The following is a 20,883-nucleotide window of genomic DNA, read 5'->3' on the forward strand; positions in this document are numbered from 1 at the left end:
AGGTCGATGGAAGGCACCACAGGAAAGCATGATCAAGTTTAACTTTGATGGGGCCTTGGACGTACGTAAAGGACTGGGAGGAATAGGACTCGTGGCACGGGAGTCAAAAGGTGTCATCCTTGGAGCGGTAAGCAAACAGTATCTAGACATATGTGACCCTGCAATTATTGAAGCACTGGCCATGGTGGAAGTAGCAAAGCTGGCAACAGGGATGTAAACTGATTGAACTAGAGGGTGATGCACGGGAAATCATCAACCAAGTAAAGAGGAAGGGGAACAGAAACCTGTCCTATGTAGGTGCACTTATAGAGGAGGCTGAACGTAGACTGCATAGTTTCACGTCATGGGAAAGCATGTATGTCAGCAGAGAAGGAAATAAGGCCTCCCACTGCATGGCAAAATTAGCTCTAGGAGGAGAGGACACGAGGATATGGGTTGAGGATTTTCCAAATATTTTAATTGTTACCTGTGAACAAGATAGATTTGGCTTTGAGTGATGAAGTCCTATTTTATTTTATTTAAAAAAATTGATAATTTTAATTAAAGTTATAATTGTTTTTCTGAAATTACAAATAAAAAAATTTATAATCATAATAATCAAATAAATCAATCAATCAATTAACTAAAAATAATTAAATAAATTTAATATAAAATTAAAATAAATTCACTTAAAATGGGATTTGAACTTAACCTTTAAAAATTTTTTGAAAATAAAAACCACGTCATTACCATCCGATGAGACCAAGAAATGAGAATACAATCACCACCCTAGTCGTTCCGCACCGAATCTCTTGCTTATCTCCAACATAAGTCAGAGTACCCCGCAGCCGAAAATGCCAGCATTCCGCTTCCCTTGATTTTTTTTTTTATTTCTCATTTATTTTATCGGTGTCAGTTTTTGTCGATCGAGAGAATGGGGAATACGTCTTGCGTATTTTGTGCGTGCGTCGAGCAGGCGAATATAGGCGTGGTGGAGAGGTGGGGCCGTTTCGAGAAGTTGGCGGAGCCTGGCCTCCACTTATTTAACCCCTTCGCCGGTCAGTGGCTCGCCGGCATCCTCTCCACCAGAATCTCCTCCCTCGATGTCCGCATCGAAACCAAAACCAAGGTATCTATTTACTTTGTTGACCAGTTCCATTCCACACCTGATTCCTTTAATTTTTAACCCTACATGAATATGCCTTACTAATAGAATTGAATTCAATTGATCGTAAAACGTTTTGGTAAGTTCTTTGAATTTTTTTATATGTTTGTTGGTGAGTGATGACATGATAGCGGTGTCGGTTTCAACTTCATTCAGGGAAAAGAAAAAGGAATGATTTGGGCGCTGAAAAAATTGAATTTCATAATTAGTGGTGGTTATAATTCAACTGTGTTTAGATTGATTTTATTGCTTTATCAGAAGAAGATCGGTAAGTATATATATGGTAATGTTACATTTGGTAGGACAATGTGTTTGTGCAATTGCTTTGCTCGATTCAATACCGAGTGTTGAAGGCACAAGCTGATGATGCTTTTTATGAGCTGCAAAATCCCAAAGAACAGATCCAGGCTTATGTGTTTGATGGTAATTTTCCTTGGTTTTCTTTATGCATATCGGCCTATATATTTGCTATTCATTTTTGAGTTATTCCCCTACCCCTCCCTTTGCTTTTGTTTTCTTTCTGTATACTAATGCATCTGATTTGTTGTGGTAGTGGTTCGAGCTGTAGTTCCAAGAATGAATTTGGATGATCTCTTTGAACAAAAAGGGGACGTTGCTAAAGCTGTTCTCGAGGAACTTGAGAAGGTAATACAGTCCATTAGTTTTCTCCCATTTGTTTCAATTATCTGCGTAAGACATATAAGATACAAATTTTGGTTTAGAAACTGTTGAGCTGGTAAACCAGAGAAGATTCACTGATTTGTCAGTCTTGGACTTGTTTCTTTCAATTTGATGTGTCAAAAAAATAGACAATTAATGAAATACTGTATTTACTCTGCTTTGTAGTAGGAAGGATGGATTTGGTTTGTTTTGTGGTCTTGTTTTTTGGCCTGCATTTTCCCAGAACATGAATGCATAAAGAGGGGGAGCAAAATATGAGATTTTGAATGCTGCATGATAAATTATGATTATTTTCTATCTAATTGCACTAGAGTGGTTATGTTTCTATCTGAATTAGTTTTTTACCTTTTGTCACTCTTATGTGCTTCCTCTGTATCTTGTATGAGACTTTGCATGTCATATACAGAATATGAAATTATTTATCAGGTGATGGGAGAATATGGATATAGCATTGAGCACATACTGATGGTTGACATTATACCTGATACTGCTGTGCGCATGGCAATGAATGAGATAAATGCAGGTAATGATATTTTACTTATCCAAAATTTTCTTACTACATCAAGTCATCTCTTTTGGTTCTTTTTCTTTTCAATACAATCATATGAAATTTTGTTAAAGATGGAAAATTACTACCTAAACTCCAGTTTCTGTGATAATCATGTCTGTCTTCTTACCTCTAATTGCACAAATTAAGCTATGTATGTAAATGATGCAAACTAGAGCATGGTGCCAAGTAATTCAATAACCATTTTAACTTGAGTCAGCATTCTCTTGAGAGCCATTCATTGGCAGTTGAAGAAATACTAAACTTTGCAATTATTTTGTGTTACAGCTCAAAGACTTCAGCTTGCCAGTGTGTACAAAGGGGAAGCAGAGAAGATACTCCAAATTAAAAGAGCAGAAGCTGAAGCTGAGTCCAAGTACCTGGGTGGGATTGGTGTGGCGAGGCAGCGCCAGGCAATCACAGATGGCTTGAGAGAGAACATCTTGAATTTCTCTCACAAGGTGGAAGGCACCTCAGCCAAGGAGGTGATGGACCTTATCATGATCACACAGTACTTTGATACAATCAAGGACCTCGGGAATTCCTCAAAGAACACTACTGTTTTTATTCCCCATGGACCTGGTCATGTTAGAGATATTGGTGAGCAGATACGGAATGGGCTGATGGAGGCAGCTAGTGCTCAAGTAAATGTTGAATAAATATCATAATAAGAAAACGGTTGTTTTGAATTGTAAGAGAAGACAATCAAATAGGTTGGTCTTTGTGGCAACAGTTATACAGTGCTGTTACTTTATCAGTGAGGCAATAAAATTGGATGATATAGATCAGTATAAAATGATTTTGTAATTTGATGTGAATGCTATATATGTTTTTTATTTTTTAATATTTGAAACTATCATGATTCTAATTTTGAAATTAAAAATTTAACACTTAACTAATAAAACACTTTATTAACAGATCATAAAACTGTCTGTAACTGTTGGCAAGGCAAGAATGCTATATTTTCAATTTCGTCTGTTTTAACCATCGTTAACCCTCTTTTATTATAATCAGAACTGCCTATTTTTTTATCCAACAAAAATATTCAGAGACATGTTTTTGAACGGCATTGATATTTAAGTACACATTAGAAAAAAAAAACATTCGCAAACACCTGAAATAAAACATCATTCTTTAGACAAAGTTAGGGTTCAAGGCGGTAAGCACGAAGGAACCGAATCACTATTGGCTTTACTTACATACACCCCATAGAAATATACGGAAGTATAAGATAAGTTCCATCTTCAAAATATTGAAAATCATTTTCAAGGACTAATCTGTTAGAAATAGAGAATGAAATTACTCCTCAAATTGACTGTTCAATAGTACGTTTGAGTCGGTGGGTATGCTCCACTAACCCTATGATAGCCACTAGCACTGGCCTGCATGCAACAGGAATGAACAATGATTAGTTAGTCAAAGTAGCATTTGGAATGAACAATGATTAATTAAAGTAACATTTTTCATTCTTTAGGAAGGTAAATTATGGAAGATAGTAAAAAAAAAAAAGAAGGTATCACTGAAAAGCGTCATAAATTTAAACAACGTAGAGAGAAAGAGGCACCTCGTATCTAGCATAGCTCGAGTGGTTTGGAACATAGGGGCGTGAAAAAGCTGATCCTACAGTGACACAAAAAAGGTTACCTGATGATTAGAGACCAATAACAAGATTCCAAATCCCAACACGAGAAAAGTAACATAAACATAACTATCAGTTTCAAATTCCATTAAGAATAAACATAATTTCAGAGTATTATCAATTTCTTCATTCAAAAGAGAAGGAAAAATGATTCCAAAACCAAAACAAGGTCTAGTACCATTCGGATTAGACAAACTTCCAAAGCTCAAGTACTTATTTAAGGCATTACTCTAATTAGACTTCCGTAATTACTAGTGTTTCCCTTCATGATTCTCTTTAAGAAAAACCAAAAAAAAAAAAACAAAAAAGGCACAAAATGCTTTAAAATTTTCTGAAAAATAGGTATAATACATGAGACCATTTTTCACAAGAAATGTTTAAGGTCTAAAGCAGAACTTGGAAACGGCATTCATGTTGAAACCCCCACATCCAAAGAGTTTTGCCTCCTTCCACACAGGCGTGTGTATTACATATATAATCACATACGTATCAATGATTCAGGAGGGGGGTGGCAATCAATTGTGTGTTTTTGTCAACAAAAGGTAGAGTTCCTTGTTGCTTTGACAAAAATATATTAAACAAATAGAAACATTGAGAGTAAGGATGCATGGGGGGTTAAACAGAGGGAAAATACTTAGAAAGAAAAAGAAATATAAGATTGGTGATGCTACCTGCCTCGTGAGCAGGCCCTTGATTGCCTGGACCGTTATATTCACCAGTTCTGCATTATAATCACATAGCAAAGAAATAAAGAATAAACTCCGAAATCAGATAAAGACAAGTAAGATGCACAAGAAAAACCTTCTCGCTAGATAATCGTCTACAACAAAGCTTTGCTTTCTTGAAGAAGCCTCAAGAAATCCTGCATGAGGTAGGGCATCTTTCCCAATTGCAGGTTTGAAGTACTTAGCAGGAGGTTGTCTTTCATAGTGAGTATCTAGTTTAAGATAATCTGCATAAGTTGGCCTTTGATGTCGAAAAGCAGGTGTGACACATCCTGCAAGATATCGGTCCTTGTGCTTCACAGGCTGCACGAATCCCGCATGGGGTTCCTAAATAGAACCATTTTAAGTGATCAAACACATATGACATCACAAGATACGTGTGCAAATATGCAAATTACCAAATCAGAAGACAGCCTTTTGGATCCAGAAATAGCAACATAAGCCGAGCCTGGATACCCGCTTGTGGATGCAGCATATGCCTCTTTAAATAATATTCTATGTGCAACGGAATCTGCACCCCTGCTAGGTCTCTTCCTTAAGTGAGATCTGCTCTTTGAACTTATAGAAGAATGACTAGGTCGACCTTGTGATCTACCTGTGAATTAAGGCAGATTAAATTATTCAGCGACTCCCTCTATTAGAATATCTATATTTAGTAGCACAAAAAGCAAATACAACAGAATTACCTTCAAGTTTCTTTGACAGCCTCTTTCTATGCAAACGGTTCCTTTGTCTCTTTCTATTCTTTCTCTTGTCATCAGTTTTCTCAAGCTTGGTAGACAGTCCAGCTCCAGCATCATGAACTTCAGGGGCAATCCTTTGGTGTTCATTGTTTTCATCTTCTATGGTATGCTTTGAATTCAAAGGATCCTGATTATTTTTATGAGCAACTCCTGCTACCTTCTCTTTGGTCCCTCTAATCTTAGACTTGTATATAACAGTCTGTGCTTTCATATCACTCCCTTTTTTAGCCCCTTCAGACCTGGCATGGCCTTTCATCTTCCACCAACAAGTGCTTCTATGTCTTTTACCAAGTTTCAACCCTCCACAAGAGCTCTTTTGCGGGCACCCTCCAACAAGGGGCCTTGCAATATCAGCTTTAACCTGATACACAAATTAACCCTAAGAGATGCTATTCTAGAGATAAAGAAAATGAACGAGACATCCAATGAAATCACCTTTACATTTCCTCCAAACTGCAATTTATTCATCCCTCCCACACAAGCTACTGCATTCTCACGGGAAGTGAAAGAAATGAATCCAAAATCCTTGCCTTTACTGCAAAAATTCCGGGATATTTTAACCTTTTTAGTCTCCCCATACTGTTCACAGATCTCTTTAAGTTTCTGTACATCCCAAGACTTTGGTATCCCCTCGACATAAATAGTTTTCACCTACAGCAGGAGAGCCAAAATTTCTATCATTTTGCCTTATGAGATGATAAGCATTCTAGTTTAAATGAAAATTGTAATTTAAAAAGCTAAGAACAGATTTCCTATCCTTGATATCAACAAATATTCTCTCTCACATTATTTTCTTCTAACAAAAAGAACAATTGGGAAAGCCCATATAGTAAAGATTTTGAACAATAATTTTACAAATTCAACACATCTATCTCATAACATGATTGTATAAGTTCTATATTGAGCAGCTTACATTCACCTCTGTCACCATATTGACCAAAAAAGAAACTGATTTGGCTCCTTAGTGTGAAAGTTAGCTTTTCTCTTTATCAGCCCAACACAGTTCTTTTCCTTTATAAGCTTTATGTTTTAATCAATGCCATTTTTCAATAACCAAAAATTCCTTTGCAGTCACCTCTTATAGCGGGCTTTCCTGCTTCTTTTGATAAATGAAATTTTAGCTGATCCAAAAAAAATCCAAGCAGTCAACTGGAAAAAGGAAAAGCCCACAAACACTCACAACCTCATACTTCCAATGTAATATAACAAAAAGTAATAACATAAATGGATTCCCAACCTGTAATTGAACTTCCTCTCTTGAATGCATTGGAGTGCGAGCAAAGGCAACTTTAGCACTTTTTGCATTGCCAAAAACTGCATCTGGCTTCCTTAAACGATGGAATGCAGCCTTTGCATCAGAGCAAGTGTTGAATCTCAATAAAGCAAAACCTTTAATCTTTCCCTCATTCTTAGGATCATTTGGTACTTGTATCTCATCAAGGTCTTCAATTCCATAACCATTCAACTTCCGAAGCACCTAGAAAGAGACAGAAAAGGAGCAAAAGTCATATTAAGAATTTAAGGTCACCATTGCTTGCAGTAGATGAGAATTTTGGGCAGACACAGGACTTGATTCGCCTTGTATACATGCACTACGTGATCCAAACAAGCACCCATAAAAGAAAACTGAAAGTGCATGTAGAGTTCTTTTGCCTACATCCTCTTTGGTCCATGTTTTACAAATATTTCCCAGATAAAGTATATCACGGTCTCGGCTAATTGATAACTTAGCATGCCTCCCTCTCACCTACACGTATCAGGGAAAGAAGAAAGAGAAAAAGAAAAACAATGTCAGTTAGTCATTAATAATAGAAAGGTGATAGATTTTATTAAGGTCAGATGAAAATGAAAGTTGTATTTAACCTCTATCCCATCCTTGTAATCAGAAAGAACTTTCTTAGTTTGCTCAACAGTAGCAAATTGAATAAAAGCAAATCCTTTACTTTTATTTGTGATTGGATGCCTCACAATCCTTGCAATTTGGACTTTCCCAAACTTTCCAAATATTTCAAACAAGTCTTGTTCAACTGTATCTTTATGCAGACCTCCAACATGTATTTCCAGTTGCTTTTCTTTCTTTGGCTCAGTTAGAGAATCATGGTTAAATACCGGAGGCACTTCATTCACATCACTAACTTCAATGTCTTCATTCTGATCCCGGTCATCTCTGCTCTCCTGCATTTTTTCCCCATCATCATCCTCCTTATTGATGTAACTGTCATCAATTTGCCCATCAAATTTCATGACTCTAATTCTAGCAGTAGAAGGCTCCCCTTCAACTGATTCCTGTTCTGCACCAACAAAAGTCAAAATATATTTGACATTAAAAATGCGCAAAATCATCACCATTCAAAGGGGAAAGAAATCAAAAATGAAAAAAAACTTCCTCTCAGAGGGGAGAGAGAGCGAGAGGAGAGGGAGAACAGTATCCACAGACCAGAAATATACAGCACGCTTAATGAGCAAGTATGAAAAAGATTATTGAAGCAATTGTGATCTTTACTAGGAATAGTATATTTCTGGAACCCAACATTCCAACATCCTATAAATCATAATAAACCAGGATTTCAATACGATGACATGAATGGAATTTTTTAAGGCATTAAAGAACTTTCATGAACAGAAGATAACTAAAAAGTCAGTGGTGAACACTAGTTTCGGGTGAGTACACAAACCGTGCAAGAAAGCAATGAAAGAAAGGAGAAACTAACCTAAGATAGTGCACAAAACACTGAAAATAATAAGCTGATCTCTCCCTTGCTGGAGAATGCTCAAAAGATACATCCATAATATGGCAGCTTCATTTGAGTTTGTCATTTTTACCAACATAACTGCTTCCTTCACTTTCTAGCAACATGTACATTGAGTCCATATTCTAAATTATATCAAGAGACATAACAATACCAGTGTTTAGGTTGTAAAATATCTGGACTGTCATATTTATTTTGACAGCTTATAGGTCCAATGCCCCTTTTCCACCATTTTTAGTCACCCTAACGTGCGCAAATTGCAATCTAAACAGCAATTTGAAAATGAACTAAGAATACTTAATATGCGAATTAAGGAAAGCAATGGTAAGTCAATAGCTAAAGCCGAATTAAAATGAAAATTTTGCGAGACGATGATCAGTCAAGTACCTGCATTTGCATGAACCTCGGCTTCCTCACCATTCTCAATTTCATTCCCTGAATCCATATCAGTAACTTCGATGTTCGAATTGAAATTTCGTCCCCTAACACTCCCTTCCTCGAGTGTCTCCTCAAATTTACTACACTTCAAACTAGCATCCAAATTATCGGATTTCTCACCACCTTCCAAACCATTTACAGCAATTGTTTCAATATTCGATTTATTTTCAACAATATTTCCATCATTAAAATTCGATTCATTTTCAACAGCGTAACCGCCGTTGTTTATTTGATCCTGTTGAATTATTGTGTCCATTTCCATGACAGCACTTACCACATTCTCGACTTCTTCAAACTCCTCTTTAAAACAATCAATCTCCCGATCAATGTCCTTCACTCTCTCGTTACCAGCCTTAGCAGCCTCCACAACATTCTCTGAAGATCCCGGATCCTTCATTTCGACCTCCACCTCGTCTTCCTCGCTCGATCGGACGACTCGCCGTTTAGCTCTGGCCTTCTTCCGACGCATGATCAACTAAATATTGAAACTCCTCTGAACTCCTCTTTTTTTTTTTTCACCAAATTCTTACGGTAATTTAAAGGGAAAAAGTAGAAGTGGGTTTATTAATAATGGGGGGATTGGACGCTCCTGGACAAACAAGAAGCAAAGCAGATAAAAACCAGAGCAAAGAGAAGGGATTTTCCCGAGGCCCAACCACCCCAAGATCATTTGCTTTTTATGGGCCTATGGCCATTAAATTGCTTGCTGTTGTGACCCAATTCCACCAGCCATGGGCTGTAGATTAGGCCCGTTTTATGCATATAACTCACCAGAAGTTTTGGGGGCATGGCGAGTTGGTTTTTCAAGCTAAACGAAGCACAGCCCTTTTAATTTGGACGTTGGAGATATGTTCGACCATATTCTTTCGGGAGGAAAGATATACTCCACAATTAATTGTATGTAAGCATAACCAAAACTTCCCTTAAGTAATTAGTAGCAATATTTTTTGTACTTTTTAATTGGTTGGTAAAGATTGGCCAAAAAATTGAAGAGATAATCAATAAAATAAAGCAATTTTTACTCGTACTTGATAGAAAAGAAAAATAGAAGAGTTTATCGCTTTTCTACCAACAAAATCAATGCAATATACAAAAAATCAGTCCCCTTTGGTTTTTGGCTCCCATTTTGAGAAAAAATCAGAATTGCATTAATCATGATTTGAAAGGTAATGATGAAGCAATTTTATACTATAAACAAAAATCGTCTTTCAAATGACCGATAGAAAATAAGGGTTACGAGCTAAATGATGGAGATCGGCCATATTTTCTTTATTTATAATTAGATTTGATAATTTTAATATGATATAAAATACCATATTAATAAAAAAAATCATACTGATAAGAAGGTATCATATTAAAAATATGTTATACTATAATAAAAATCATCTTTGAAGTTGACAAGTTTGAGAAAAAAAAATGAGAGGTATGAGCTAAATAATAGAAATTGACAATATTTTATCTCTAATTATAATTAAATTTGATGAATTTAGAAGTAAAATGATAATATGATATAAAAATAATATAAAATATATATATATATATATGAAAGTGATGTATTTAAAATTTTGATAAAAATCTTATATATTTGGCAAAATCTAAAAAATACATTACTTGTTTAACGTGTTGATTTAAAAAAAAAAAATTATTTAAAAGATATTTGAATTGAAACTAATATGATAGAGAAACATCAAATATATTTCATACTTAACATATCTAAACAAAATACACTACACCTAAGCTAGAATCGATACATCCTCTAATAACATTATATTTTCTTTGTTCTTTTTTTTGTCTTTTTTTAGATATATCAAAATTATGTCTTTTTTTCTTTTTTAAGTATCCAAAACTTTTACTTTTTATATTTTAGTTTTTTATTTTTTTACATTAAAAATTATGAAACCTTAATTATCAGAATCAGATCGAACTATCGGTTCGATTGATTGAATCAATGAACCAATACTAAAATTGATCTGATTCTATAATGAAATAATTTTGTAATTAAATCGCTTTAAATTGTTATAAGCTAGCAGTTTATATAATAAATTAATAAATCGGATGATTTTTTAAATAGATTGGTTCAATATCAATTAATAAATTTAGGCAAATTAAGAAAAAAAAAAAAGCCTTTCAAGTATTCAAAATAATATAATTAAATCTTTATACTACTATTTCATCTAGATAAGCCCCTTCACTTTTATTTTCTACTATCAAAACCTTTATATCTTTATATTAATGATATATTGACATATTTTGAGACATATGAATAATGACAGTTTAAAAAAAACTTACACATATGTAAAAATAAGCAATTTAAAAAAAATGACCTGACAAAAAAATTATTAATTGCTACTATAATTAAAAGTAATTATAAAATTAATAATATATAAAATTAATTAAAAAATGAAAATGTTAATAAAAAATGATTAATTATTTGACCATAATAATAAATAATTAATAAAAAAATGTATATATTTACAATTAATAAAAAAATTTTACATTCATATAAGAATATAAAAATGATTTTAATTTCTTTATTACTTATTTTTATATAAATATAAATATTTCCTTTTTATTAATTTTATATATAGATATTTTTAATTACATAAAGATTAATTATTATATATTAATTAATAATATTTATATTTTAATAAATATAAATAATTATTATTTATAATTTATTATATTTATTAAAATATAAATATTATTTCTAACTATTAAAATATAAAATATGATTTTAATAAAATTTTAGGTAATTTTATTTCTAATTAGTAATTAATTATTCTATAAATTTTATATTTTAAAAATTATAATTTATGATATACCTTAAAAATTTATAATTTTATGATTGAATTATTAAATTATAACTTAAGCTAAAAGTTTAAATTTTAAAATTTCAAAATATTTATATTTTTTATAATATTTTTTATTGAACCGACAATTGATCCGATTTATCCGGTGATTGAATCATTAACCTAATAACCTGAAACTTTAAATAGTTTAATGTCTAATTTGATTTTGATGATTATGCATGAAACTTAATTTTATAAAAAAATTTTAATTTAAATATTAAATATATTAAAATTAAAATTCTTGTTTTAAATTTTATGAAATTTAATACTATTTAAACAAATTAATGACAAATGTCTGCCCAACTGAGTGCTATCAGAACTTGGGGGGCAAGATGCACTAACCCCACAAGGCCCAAACCCTATAGTTTCAGGTAAGATTTGGCTGTTACTAGAGATATTAATAAAGGGAAAAAGAGTAATCATAACAAATTAACAATTACTACTTTGTTTTTTGTATAAACAAAGTTTGGAGTAATTAAATCTGTAAACGGTTAAGCAGAAATTACCTCCACTACAGCCGGCAAAAGCAATATTTGCAAGTCCAATCGTAGCAAAAGTCAAAATAAAAAATAAAATAAAAAGGCAATGTGGAAGGGTTTGGGCCATGAAACGTGGACCAATGTGACAAACTGTTTGCTTTGAAAATTTAAATAAAATAATATACTACTATTTCTGGTAGTGGCAAGCTTAAGGTGTGGCTAGCTTTGAACCGTAACAAAAAATGTAATCATGAAATTAGGAGAATAAAGATTAGGAGATTATAATTAGCTTCTGTAATGAGTATAAAATATGAATCATGATTATCATTATTAGTAGGTAAGATGGTTGGGAGATAGGTTGGAACTAGTACTACTATTTTGTATCCTTTTGGTGAGAGCTAAGTTTAAACTTTAAGCTCACATCCAAATTATTAAGGGCAGTGATCCCTATTCCTATATCCAGCTGAGATTAGAATAATCTGCCCTAACCTCTAGACCTTGGCCAGCACTTATTTTCTTTTAATTATAAGGTTAATTTTAAATTATACTCTAACTCAAAGGTGATTTTAAGTTTAACCTTCTTTTCCTTGCCTATCTCCATTTATCAAGAACTGACAAAATGGATTTATTAACTCTCAACTAATGTTTAAACAAATATTAATAAAGGTTCACTTAGGCAGCATGATAAATGCTAAGTCATAAATAATATTATAATGTAATGAAAATGGTTAATGAGTTAATTTTTTCTGAATTTTATTCTTTTCATGATTTTGTATTTATAAAAAAAAATCATGATTTGATATTTTTGTTAAGTATTTTATATTGTTGACTAATGGTATTAGATAAAATGATGAGGTGATAAATATTTTTTTGTTCTTGCAATGACATGATAAATATAAATTAATAAAAATATATATCATCTCACAATTTTACTCGCTAAATTTTTATCACATCATCATATTATTTATAAAATTAGTGTTAGAACAAATGATGTGACAATATAAAACTTAAAGTATTAAATGATAATTTTTTTTGTAAGTATAAAATCGTAAAAGATAATATAATTCAAGGATCAAATTATATACATATTAACCTTAATGAGAATTCCTTCTATAACATTATCAAACGAATCATAAGTAAATGGAAATGAAAGTTCTAACAAAAACAAGAAAAAGAAAGGGTAAAGCAGTACTAAAATTATCAAAGTTAAATTTTTTTTATATATTATCAATCTTTGGTATAAAATAAAACCCGATTCTCCAAATCCTCTCACAAGATCAATCAAAAGTGTACCCACAAAATTTTCCACTCTTTTCATCTTATAGATGCAATTAATGGGAACCATCATGTTCTTATTAGATTTCTGACCTATTTGCACTCTATGCTATTGAATTGTTTTTACTTTTTACATTTTAGGTAGAAAAAGTAGGCTTCCATAATAGCATTCATTGACAATAAGACCTTACAGAGAAGATTACGGGAAAGAGGAAGCGCCAGAAAGCAATGAATAATCATACCAATGGCAATCCAAATCAACATCCTCTCACATGTCTTACATTACAATCACATGGGTCAGCTTCACATCCAAAAATAATCAAGGCTGTATAAGTGAAAAAGTGAGGGAAAAAGATGATATAAGAAAGAATGTTGATCATGGAGTAGCATTGAGAGTGTCAAGATTCTTGTAGGAAAGAGGGTCCTGTCCTATACTAATGATTATACCTTTCTTCCCCCTTTAACAAAGAAAATTAGTGGAATGAATAAGGCATACCATACGGGTGAAAAAACCTCCTTTCGAGTTGGTGAGCAGTCAGCATTACTTGGCCTTGCCGACAGGTCCCCCGTCCCTCCCCAAATTAATGTAGCAAGACAAAAAGGGTGAAGAAATCTACACTTACTCTGCCGCTGTCCGCTGACTTTAGTTGACCCAAAAGAAGTAATTTCAACATTTTGTTATAACATGCTGAATACATGCTAAGGTCAGTAGACAAATCTAAAGCAAATGCCTGAAGAGCGAGCAAGAGGGCATGCCCTTCATCTGGTGCCAAGTTCAAAATATTTTATAGAGTTTCCTGTCAAAAGATGAACTGCAGAAAGTTTTCTGGGATTGCCAATCAAGGGTGTATCATGAAGAGTGAAAGAATAATAACAAACTAAAGCATAAGGCAATTTTGCAACTATTGGAAAATAGTGTCATAACCAACCAAATACCTCATAAGCTATATTTAAGCTTTATTATGAACTAACCTTTTCACCTATTACTGGTACTTTTACAATAACCATAGGATATACCTGCATGTGACATTTGCATTACATTTGAATGCTTAAAACCTGCCAGAAACTGTAGTCCCATAATTCACTTCCAAGTTCCTGCAAAAGTTTTTCGACAAAAGAAAAAAGAAAATAATGATTAAGATGATGAATAAAATCTCAGTCCACTATGCATATGCTTAGCCTCAGCAAGTCCTTTTTTTCTTCTCTTTTTCCAAAAAAAAAAAAAATAATAATAATAATAATAAATCCTTTTGTTATTCATTAGGAGTCAGACGTGGCATTAGGATCACCTTATGCTTTCAACCATAACTTTTATATGCATATGTACGTTTATGCATATATGTATTAATTTGAAATTTTGTCATTTTCCTCTTCTAGTAAACTATTGTCCCATATAATAAAGGATCCATAGCATCTTGCATCACCCTAGGATGCATGCGCCCATGACAGCCAAAATAATAAACTAAGTTTTGTTATAAGAAAATAACAGGAATATTTCTAATACCACCAACCTTCTGAGTTAGTCAAAAATGCTTACAGAAATGTAGAACCTGCAAAATCAGGTCAAGATCGTTGCAATATCCCAATCAGCCATCTTGTGTGCCTCCTGAAGCCGACAAAAATCTTTGCTTCCACTTTGCTCAAAACTTTGTAGCAGCTATCCTAACCAATAATCCCGCAAAAATTCAGCTTTCAATCTTGACATGAAAAGTTAGAAAAAAAGGGCCCAGTCTGAGAGTAAGAATGTCACTATAATTGGAATGTTTAAAAGACAAGCTACCGAAGATGATGGGATTAAGCCTGCCAAAACCAATAAAAAACTAACAGATAAACAGAGAGAGGGAAAAAGCCCCTTACTCCTACTTTTCCTTGACTATACAACCAAAGATGATGGGATTAAGCCTGCCCAATAAAAAACTAACAGATAAACAGAGAGAGAGAGGGAAAAAGCTCCTTGCTCCTTACTTGTCCTTGATTATGACAACCAAAGCACTGAGACATACATCCACTCCTCATGGTGGGGCTCCACATTGGCAAAAGCAGACAACCCAGGCTACACAGTTGAGTCATATCAGCAAGAAGTGCTCTTTGGCAACAAAGATATGCTCCCAAGTTCATCTGAGGTTGACCCATTAAGGTGGAAATCAAAATCTGTTTCACCACAAGCTCAACTGGTCCAAGCAAACCCATATCTGCAGCAACAAAAATACTTTTAAAAGTTCTTAACAAATTCTATTTGCACTCTTTTGCAATTATCAACTTTCTAATCAAGTAAACTGCAGAAATTCCACATCCCACAAGGTATCTTTTTGCAGCATGCATAGACCAAACACATTTTTGTCACTTATTTCCATCAACAAACAGTCAATTTACAACAGGAGATATTAATTCCTGGTTTTTCAAAATGCAGTAATATTACAAACTGATGCTCTAAGCAAGAGCTGGTTTCACAAGATTCCTTATCCTTTTGGATTAGATATACAACACCATCTCTGGTTTAAATTAAATAAGGAAAAAATATGAAGAAATGTCAATATCACAATAAGGACACAAATTTGAGCATTGTTGTTACTATTTGCTATGCTAGGCATTGGCACACTAAGTTTGCGAGAGATGAGGCAATAAAATGGATCAGCATCCTTCCAGGGATTTACTGATGTATATGATATAATGTAACAATATGAATATGGTTAGGTCACCCTAGTATTAATTCTAGTTTGGTTTATTAGATCTTGAACCTGAAAGTTCATGATCTTTTTCACTTGTTTTATGTTGGCTGCATTTCATGTGCACATAAGACAGAAGATGGGTCCAGCAAAATATAAAATAAACCAAAATACATGAAGCTAGTTGAAATCCCTATTAATTTCATCTTCAGTCGAAGGTTGAGAAACACAAGTCGGATAACTTATCACAGTTTATTCCATAGAAAGACATTGTAATTCTTTATTTGAGATTCAAGTGAATGTAAAAATAAAAATGAAGCTCACCAGCTTCAAAAATCATGAAATCTCTCAAATCTCTGCTTTGTTCGTGATGAACTCCTTGAAGGTTGTTACACTTCATTGACAGTTTAGCAAATAATGTGTTTATCATATAGACCAAGAAAGAGTAGAAAATGTTGGGATGACGTGACTAGAATATTAGTTCTAGACAAACAACTTAGAGAGCACATCATAATTAGAATAAAACGTTTACCTTTAGGAGCGGATCAATTATGAAGACAAAAAATTTTCTAGCCCTCAATTCGCTGATATTTTAACTATTGCTAAAATTTTCTTTATGAGAATTCTTAAATTGTAAAATCTTAGTGTAGTCCACTTATTTTTCACATTTTTCAGATTAAGCTTCTTTCATGAAAGTATGGATAAATAACTGTCCTACAAGTATTTAAACTATGATGAGAGGGCAAAAAAGACATAGATACATGTGCACAGTGCGTGCAACACATACTAGTACAATTTAACACCTATTTTTTGTGGCTCTTTATTTAATTGAAATTCTTAACAGTTTCATAAGCAAATCATAAATTTTTTGAAGCTAGGCATTTCTGGTTATGAAAATAGTACGCCTAAAGAAATGCTAATATTAAAATAATTGATACTTTATATTAGTGCACTTGATACGCAAAACCTAGGCCGCAGCTATATATCTGCAAGACTGCAACATAAAATTATCTATTGAAAGATACTAAGACTTCAGCCATTTTTCTGTAACTAATCCCTATTCTTCCTTTCAAAATTATTTTTCTTTTTACATATACATTCAAGAAGAAGAATATACACATTTATTTTGCCACCATATATAGACATCCAAAACAGAGACTAAACTTAAAGTACAATGCTTAATACATGCCAAATAGGTCTGCAATAAACTCATTCAGAAAACTTTTATAATTGACAAACCAAATAAATTGATTATTCATTCCAATCATGCAAATACGAAATTCTAATAAATATTCTGTGGCTACATCACTATCTATATATTTCCTGATTTTCAATTAGAACATAATTAAAGATGGATAAAGATAAAAGACAGTGGAGAAAGAATTAGATCAAATCCTTAAGTTTACAATTCTACAGGAGTTAAAAGGAAAGCATTACACTTATGGTGCATCTGCAAAGACTTCATTGATGATTTCATCCTCACTGCCAATCATAAACAGCTCTGCATCCTTTTCTTCCTCATTGGAGAAATCCCTCCTGCCAACCTTTGAATGAGCAGCAATGAAAATCATCTTCTGAGCCCTTTCAAGGCCTATCCGTGAGTGTCTGTGGACACAAATCCACTTCATCAGAGACCAGTTACATTTAAACCCACATGACGTTGCATGTAGGAAGATAAGCCTCACTGCAATATTTCCTAATGACTTGTATTCACTAAGACAAGTTTCCCATACTAGCCTACTGCTCTGGGGATTAGCAATTTTCATTTTTCCAGTCACAGGGTCTCGCTGTTTAACCTGAACAGCTTGGGCATAGAGTGGCTCTAACCCTTCCGATCTCCATTTCATGAGCTCCATCAGTGCAACATGTGCTTCTTCCCTGGTAACCAAACGAGTTATGAGCTTATCAACATCCTTCTCCTGCTCATGATTCAGGCATTTGAATGGTGGAAGATATTTTCCGCTGGTGTCTTGTCTCAAGTAAAGCGGATCAAGTATAAACGCAGCCGACCATGCAGGGTGGTAATTCTTTCTAAATCTCTTTTCAACAATTTTCTCAACAGGTGCTTCAGCAAGGTTGAACTTGGTGCACCATTCCTTCACTTTTACTCTCAACTCCTCCCAAAGAGGGAGGCATTGCCCAATCAATGGCCTCTCCACCTCAATCTCACGAGCCATACCTCTGATCAACTTCACCAGTGAATAAACTGCCTCCAAATCATTCCAAAACCCCTCATTTTGGACAATCCCGGCCACTTCCCTTGCCACTGGATCCTCAACACAAATCACCTTGAAAGAATCGTCTAATACAACCATCTGAAGAACTCGGGAACATCTCAGTATGTCCTCCAACGTAGCAAAAACATGTGCAATATTACTGCTGCAATCGCATTTGTTGGAAAGAACCCTTATCAACCCAGCACACTGAAGCTCCTGCATCCTATACTTTTGAAAGCTGCTTCTAACTTGCGAGTCCTTATTTACAAAATTCGCAAGCTTTAAAGAATTCTCAGTGACAGTCCTGAAAAGGAGAAGCTCTTTGCTAAAATCCTTTATCAAACTAACAAACCCTTGAAGTTGACAAGATAAATTAACCATCCAATGATTCTGAATCTCCAAATTCCTCAATGCCTTCGCCTTATACTTATCTGAAACTATTCCTACGCACTTCTGCATACCACTTCCACAAATCCCCATCACTGTCTCCCTCAAAACCTCCTCCGCATACTTGGAAGTCACTGATCCACCGGTAAAGACCACCTTCTGGTACACGCTGCTCCCATTTGGAAGATTGACACTAAATTGAACCAAATTCTCCTCCGCACAACCTGAGCTGCTATTACTACTACTAGCATAACTACTGCAACAACAACAACAACTTTTTCTCTTCCAACCATCAGAAGCAACCTGAATGAACATTGCATCCCTAATTCTAGCCTCGGATTCCCTCTCGGCCTCGTGAAACTTATTATCAAGCCGCGTGCCCAAGAGGTCCCTCCTTGAAACGGCAGGCATCCCAACCTGGTTAAGGAAAGCCCGAAACTTTGGGTGCTCGAGGCTAGAAAACGAAACCGACCCACAAGACTCATAGAACCAATCAGCTAATAAATCGAGTGCAGAATCAACCTGGCCCTTGCTTAAAGCTGGACCAGGAGAAGTTTTAGGACTCTTAAGCTTCTTAACACTATCTTCCAACATTGCTAAGGCACCTAAATCTTCTTTCCCACCAGATAAAACCAAGTGCTGCTGAGTCAACCCAGCATTATTGTTATTACCATGGCTCGAGTAACCCAGAAAACGAGTCGAATCAACTATAGCCAAGGAGTTGTTATTATTATCGTTACTGTTATTACTTACTTGATTTTGTAAAGGAGAGACGATAGCTGCTGAAGGACTTCGCTTTCGATGATTATGATGATGATAAGAAACAGAAGGGGAAGGCAATGAAGATATAGGTAAAGGAGACAGCGAGGAATTGGGTATCAAAACGGCGCTGAAATTGGGGCAAGTGCCGCGTTTTAAGTGCTCGGAAGCCGTTCTGGAAGGGTTGGATGCGGAGAAGACGGCGTCGCACAAGGAACACTTGAGTTTAACGGCTTTGGGGAGGTTAGTGTCCGGGTTTCGAACAAGAATCGGTTCCAGGTGGGCCCAATACCAGGCTCCTTTGCCCTTGGTGGCCTTGGTTCGAACCGTGATGAGTCCCTCATACCGCTTATTCACGGCTTTCGTAGCTGGGTCTTCTGTGGAAGAAGATGGGTCTGTTGGCGGTAGAGAGTTTGTTGAAGCCATAATGAGTTTTTAAAGCCGTTTTTGGTTTTAGGAAACAAATTGGTTTCTTTGGTTATTGTATGCTCATGGTGAAGACTGAAGAAATAGGAGAGTGACAAGTGACAAGGAAAGAAGTGGAGTTCTGAAGGAGAAAGGAACAAGGTAGGGGTATAAATGAAGGAGAAGGAAAGAGAAAGGAACAATAGGTAAGAGAAGTGGGGGGAAGGGGGGCTATGAATGATTATTTGTGACGTCAAACTATTCAATTTATTTAGTTTAAAATAGAATTAAAGATATCATTCACAATTATGTCAAATTCAAATCTCAAATATTGGAAGTTAATATAATCTTGCTATAAAAAATTGTTGGTTAAAGAACTTGGTCTTTTCCCCATAAAAGAAAATTATTACAATAGAATAAAACTAAATTAATAAAAATATTTTTTTAGCTTAACATTAAAAAATATGTAATTATATTTAAATTTTAAATTTTGATAAATATGAATCTTAATTTTTAACATATGTAATTTATTCTCTTATTTTTAATTTACGATTTTTTTTTATAAAAATAAAATCATATTCTCTCTAATTTTCAATTTTCAATTTTAAAGATTAATTTCCTAAATGATTAAACCAAAACTTATATACTACTATTCTACGAATATACTTTTTTTGTTATATGAAAATGAAGAAAAAGTTATTTTTTAACTTCAAATGAATCCTTCTACTATGAGTTTATGATAATGAAATTATTTTTATTTTTTTTATTTACTAAAATTGTAAGGAGAAGTCCATGAGCTGTTTGGGGGAAGCGAGAAGAGGACGAAGACTGTCACCTGGGCTGACATCACAAATGGTCGGGTCCGGATTTCATACGACAGTTGAAGGACTTGGCTGCTAGCTTTGCTTCCTTAGCACATCCGTGCGAATCACTTCATCAACCCGCACATGGAAAATGTTTCTCTCTTTATGTTTCTCCCATTCATTCCCCTCCTTATTTTTGTTACCCCTTTTGTCCTTCAATTTTTCGGTCTTTAATTCAAGTCGTTCTCTTTTTTTTTTTTTTTTACAGTGCAATCATGGTATATCTTTAAAATTTGTCCAAGCTTAACTTGTTCACAGTAAATTTTAAAGATACCCTCTTCAAATCAATTTAATGCATTCATAATTTTATTTTTAAT

General features: G+C 34.0%; 3 protein-coding genes across 13 annotated transcripts; 1 reads left to right on the forward strand and 2 right to left on the reverse strand.

The window, feature by feature from the left end:
- The first annotated feature begins 675 nt into the window (after window positions 1-675).
- LOC111289465 (protein PPLZ12) lies at window positions 676-3,216 on the forward strand. Its single transcript, XM_022880537.2, has 5 exons — window positions 676-1,108; window positions 1,447-1,567; window positions 1,698-1,789; window positions 2,252-2,348; window positions 2,661-3,216. The coding sequence occupies exons 1-5, from the start codon at window positions 914-916 to the stop codon at window positions 3,029-3,031; spliced, it is 876 nt and encodes a 291-aa protein (XP_022736272.2). The 5' UTR covers window positions 676-913; the 3' UTR covers window positions 3,032-3,216.
- Window positions 3,217-3,487: 271 nt separating this feature from the next.
- On the reverse strand, window positions 3,488-9,316 carry LOC111289463 (uncharacterized). Of its 7 annotated transcripts, XM_089768124.1 has the most exons (13): window positions 8,942-9,074; window positions 8,617-8,790; window positions 8,191-8,322; window positions 7,343-7,770; window positions 7,137-7,226; window positions 6,717-6,956; window positions 5,915-6,130; window positions 5,423-5,840; window positions 5,135-5,331; window positions 4,813-5,063; window positions 4,687-4,732; window positions 3,937-3,992; window positions 3,488-3,754 (listed from the first exon to the last, which is right to left on the reverse strand). In XM_089768124.1, exons 2-13 carry the CDS (start codon window positions 8,672-8,674, stop codon window positions 3,679-3,681), a joined length of 2,208 nt encoding a protein of 735 aa, XP_089624250.1. In that variant the 5' UTR covers window positions 8,675-8,790; window positions 8,942-9,074; the 3' UTR covers window positions 3,488-3,678. The 7 variants fall into 7 exon arrangements, with proteins under 7 accessions (XP_089624250.1, XP_089624251.1, XP_089624247.1 ...); XM_089768125.1 differs by having other exon boundaries at window positions 8,191-8,326; window positions 8,617-9,266; XM_089768121.1 differs by having other exon boundaries at window positions 8,617-9,226.
- Window positions 9,317-13,476: 4,160 nt separating this feature from the next.
- LOC111290587 (uncharacterized) lies at window positions 13,477-19,962 on the reverse strand. Of its 5 annotated transcripts, none has more exons than XM_022881954.2 (4): window positions 17,374-19,962; window positions 15,236-15,462; window positions 14,808-14,932; window positions 13,477-14,365 (listed from the first exon to the last, which is right to left on the reverse strand). In XM_022881954.2, exon 1 carries the CDS (start codon window positions 19,722-19,724, stop codon window positions 17,376-17,378), a length of 2,349 nt encoding a protein of 782 aa, XP_022737689.2. In that variant the 5' UTR covers window positions 19,725-19,962; the 3' UTR covers window positions 13,477-14,365; window positions 14,808-14,932; window positions 15,236-15,462; window positions 17,374-17,375. The 5 variants fall into 5 exon arrangements, with proteins under 5 accessions (XP_022737689.2, XP_022737691.2, XP_089624253.1 ...); XM_022881956.2 differs by having other exon boundaries at window positions 14,808-14,927; window positions 17,374-19,943; XM_089768127.1 differs by having other exon boundaries at window positions 14,782-14,932; window positions 17,374-19,943.
- Between the last annotated feature and the right edge of the window lie 921 nt (window positions 19,963-20,883).

Source organism: Durio zibethinus, chromosome 11 (genome assembly GCF_047325235.1).
Source record: "Durio zibethinus cultivar Kanyao isolate XHJ-2024 chromosome 11, ASM4732523v1, whole genome shotgun sequence".
NCBI lineage: Eukaryota > Viridiplantae > Streptophyta > Magnoliopsida > Malvales > Malvaceae > Durio > Durio zibethinus.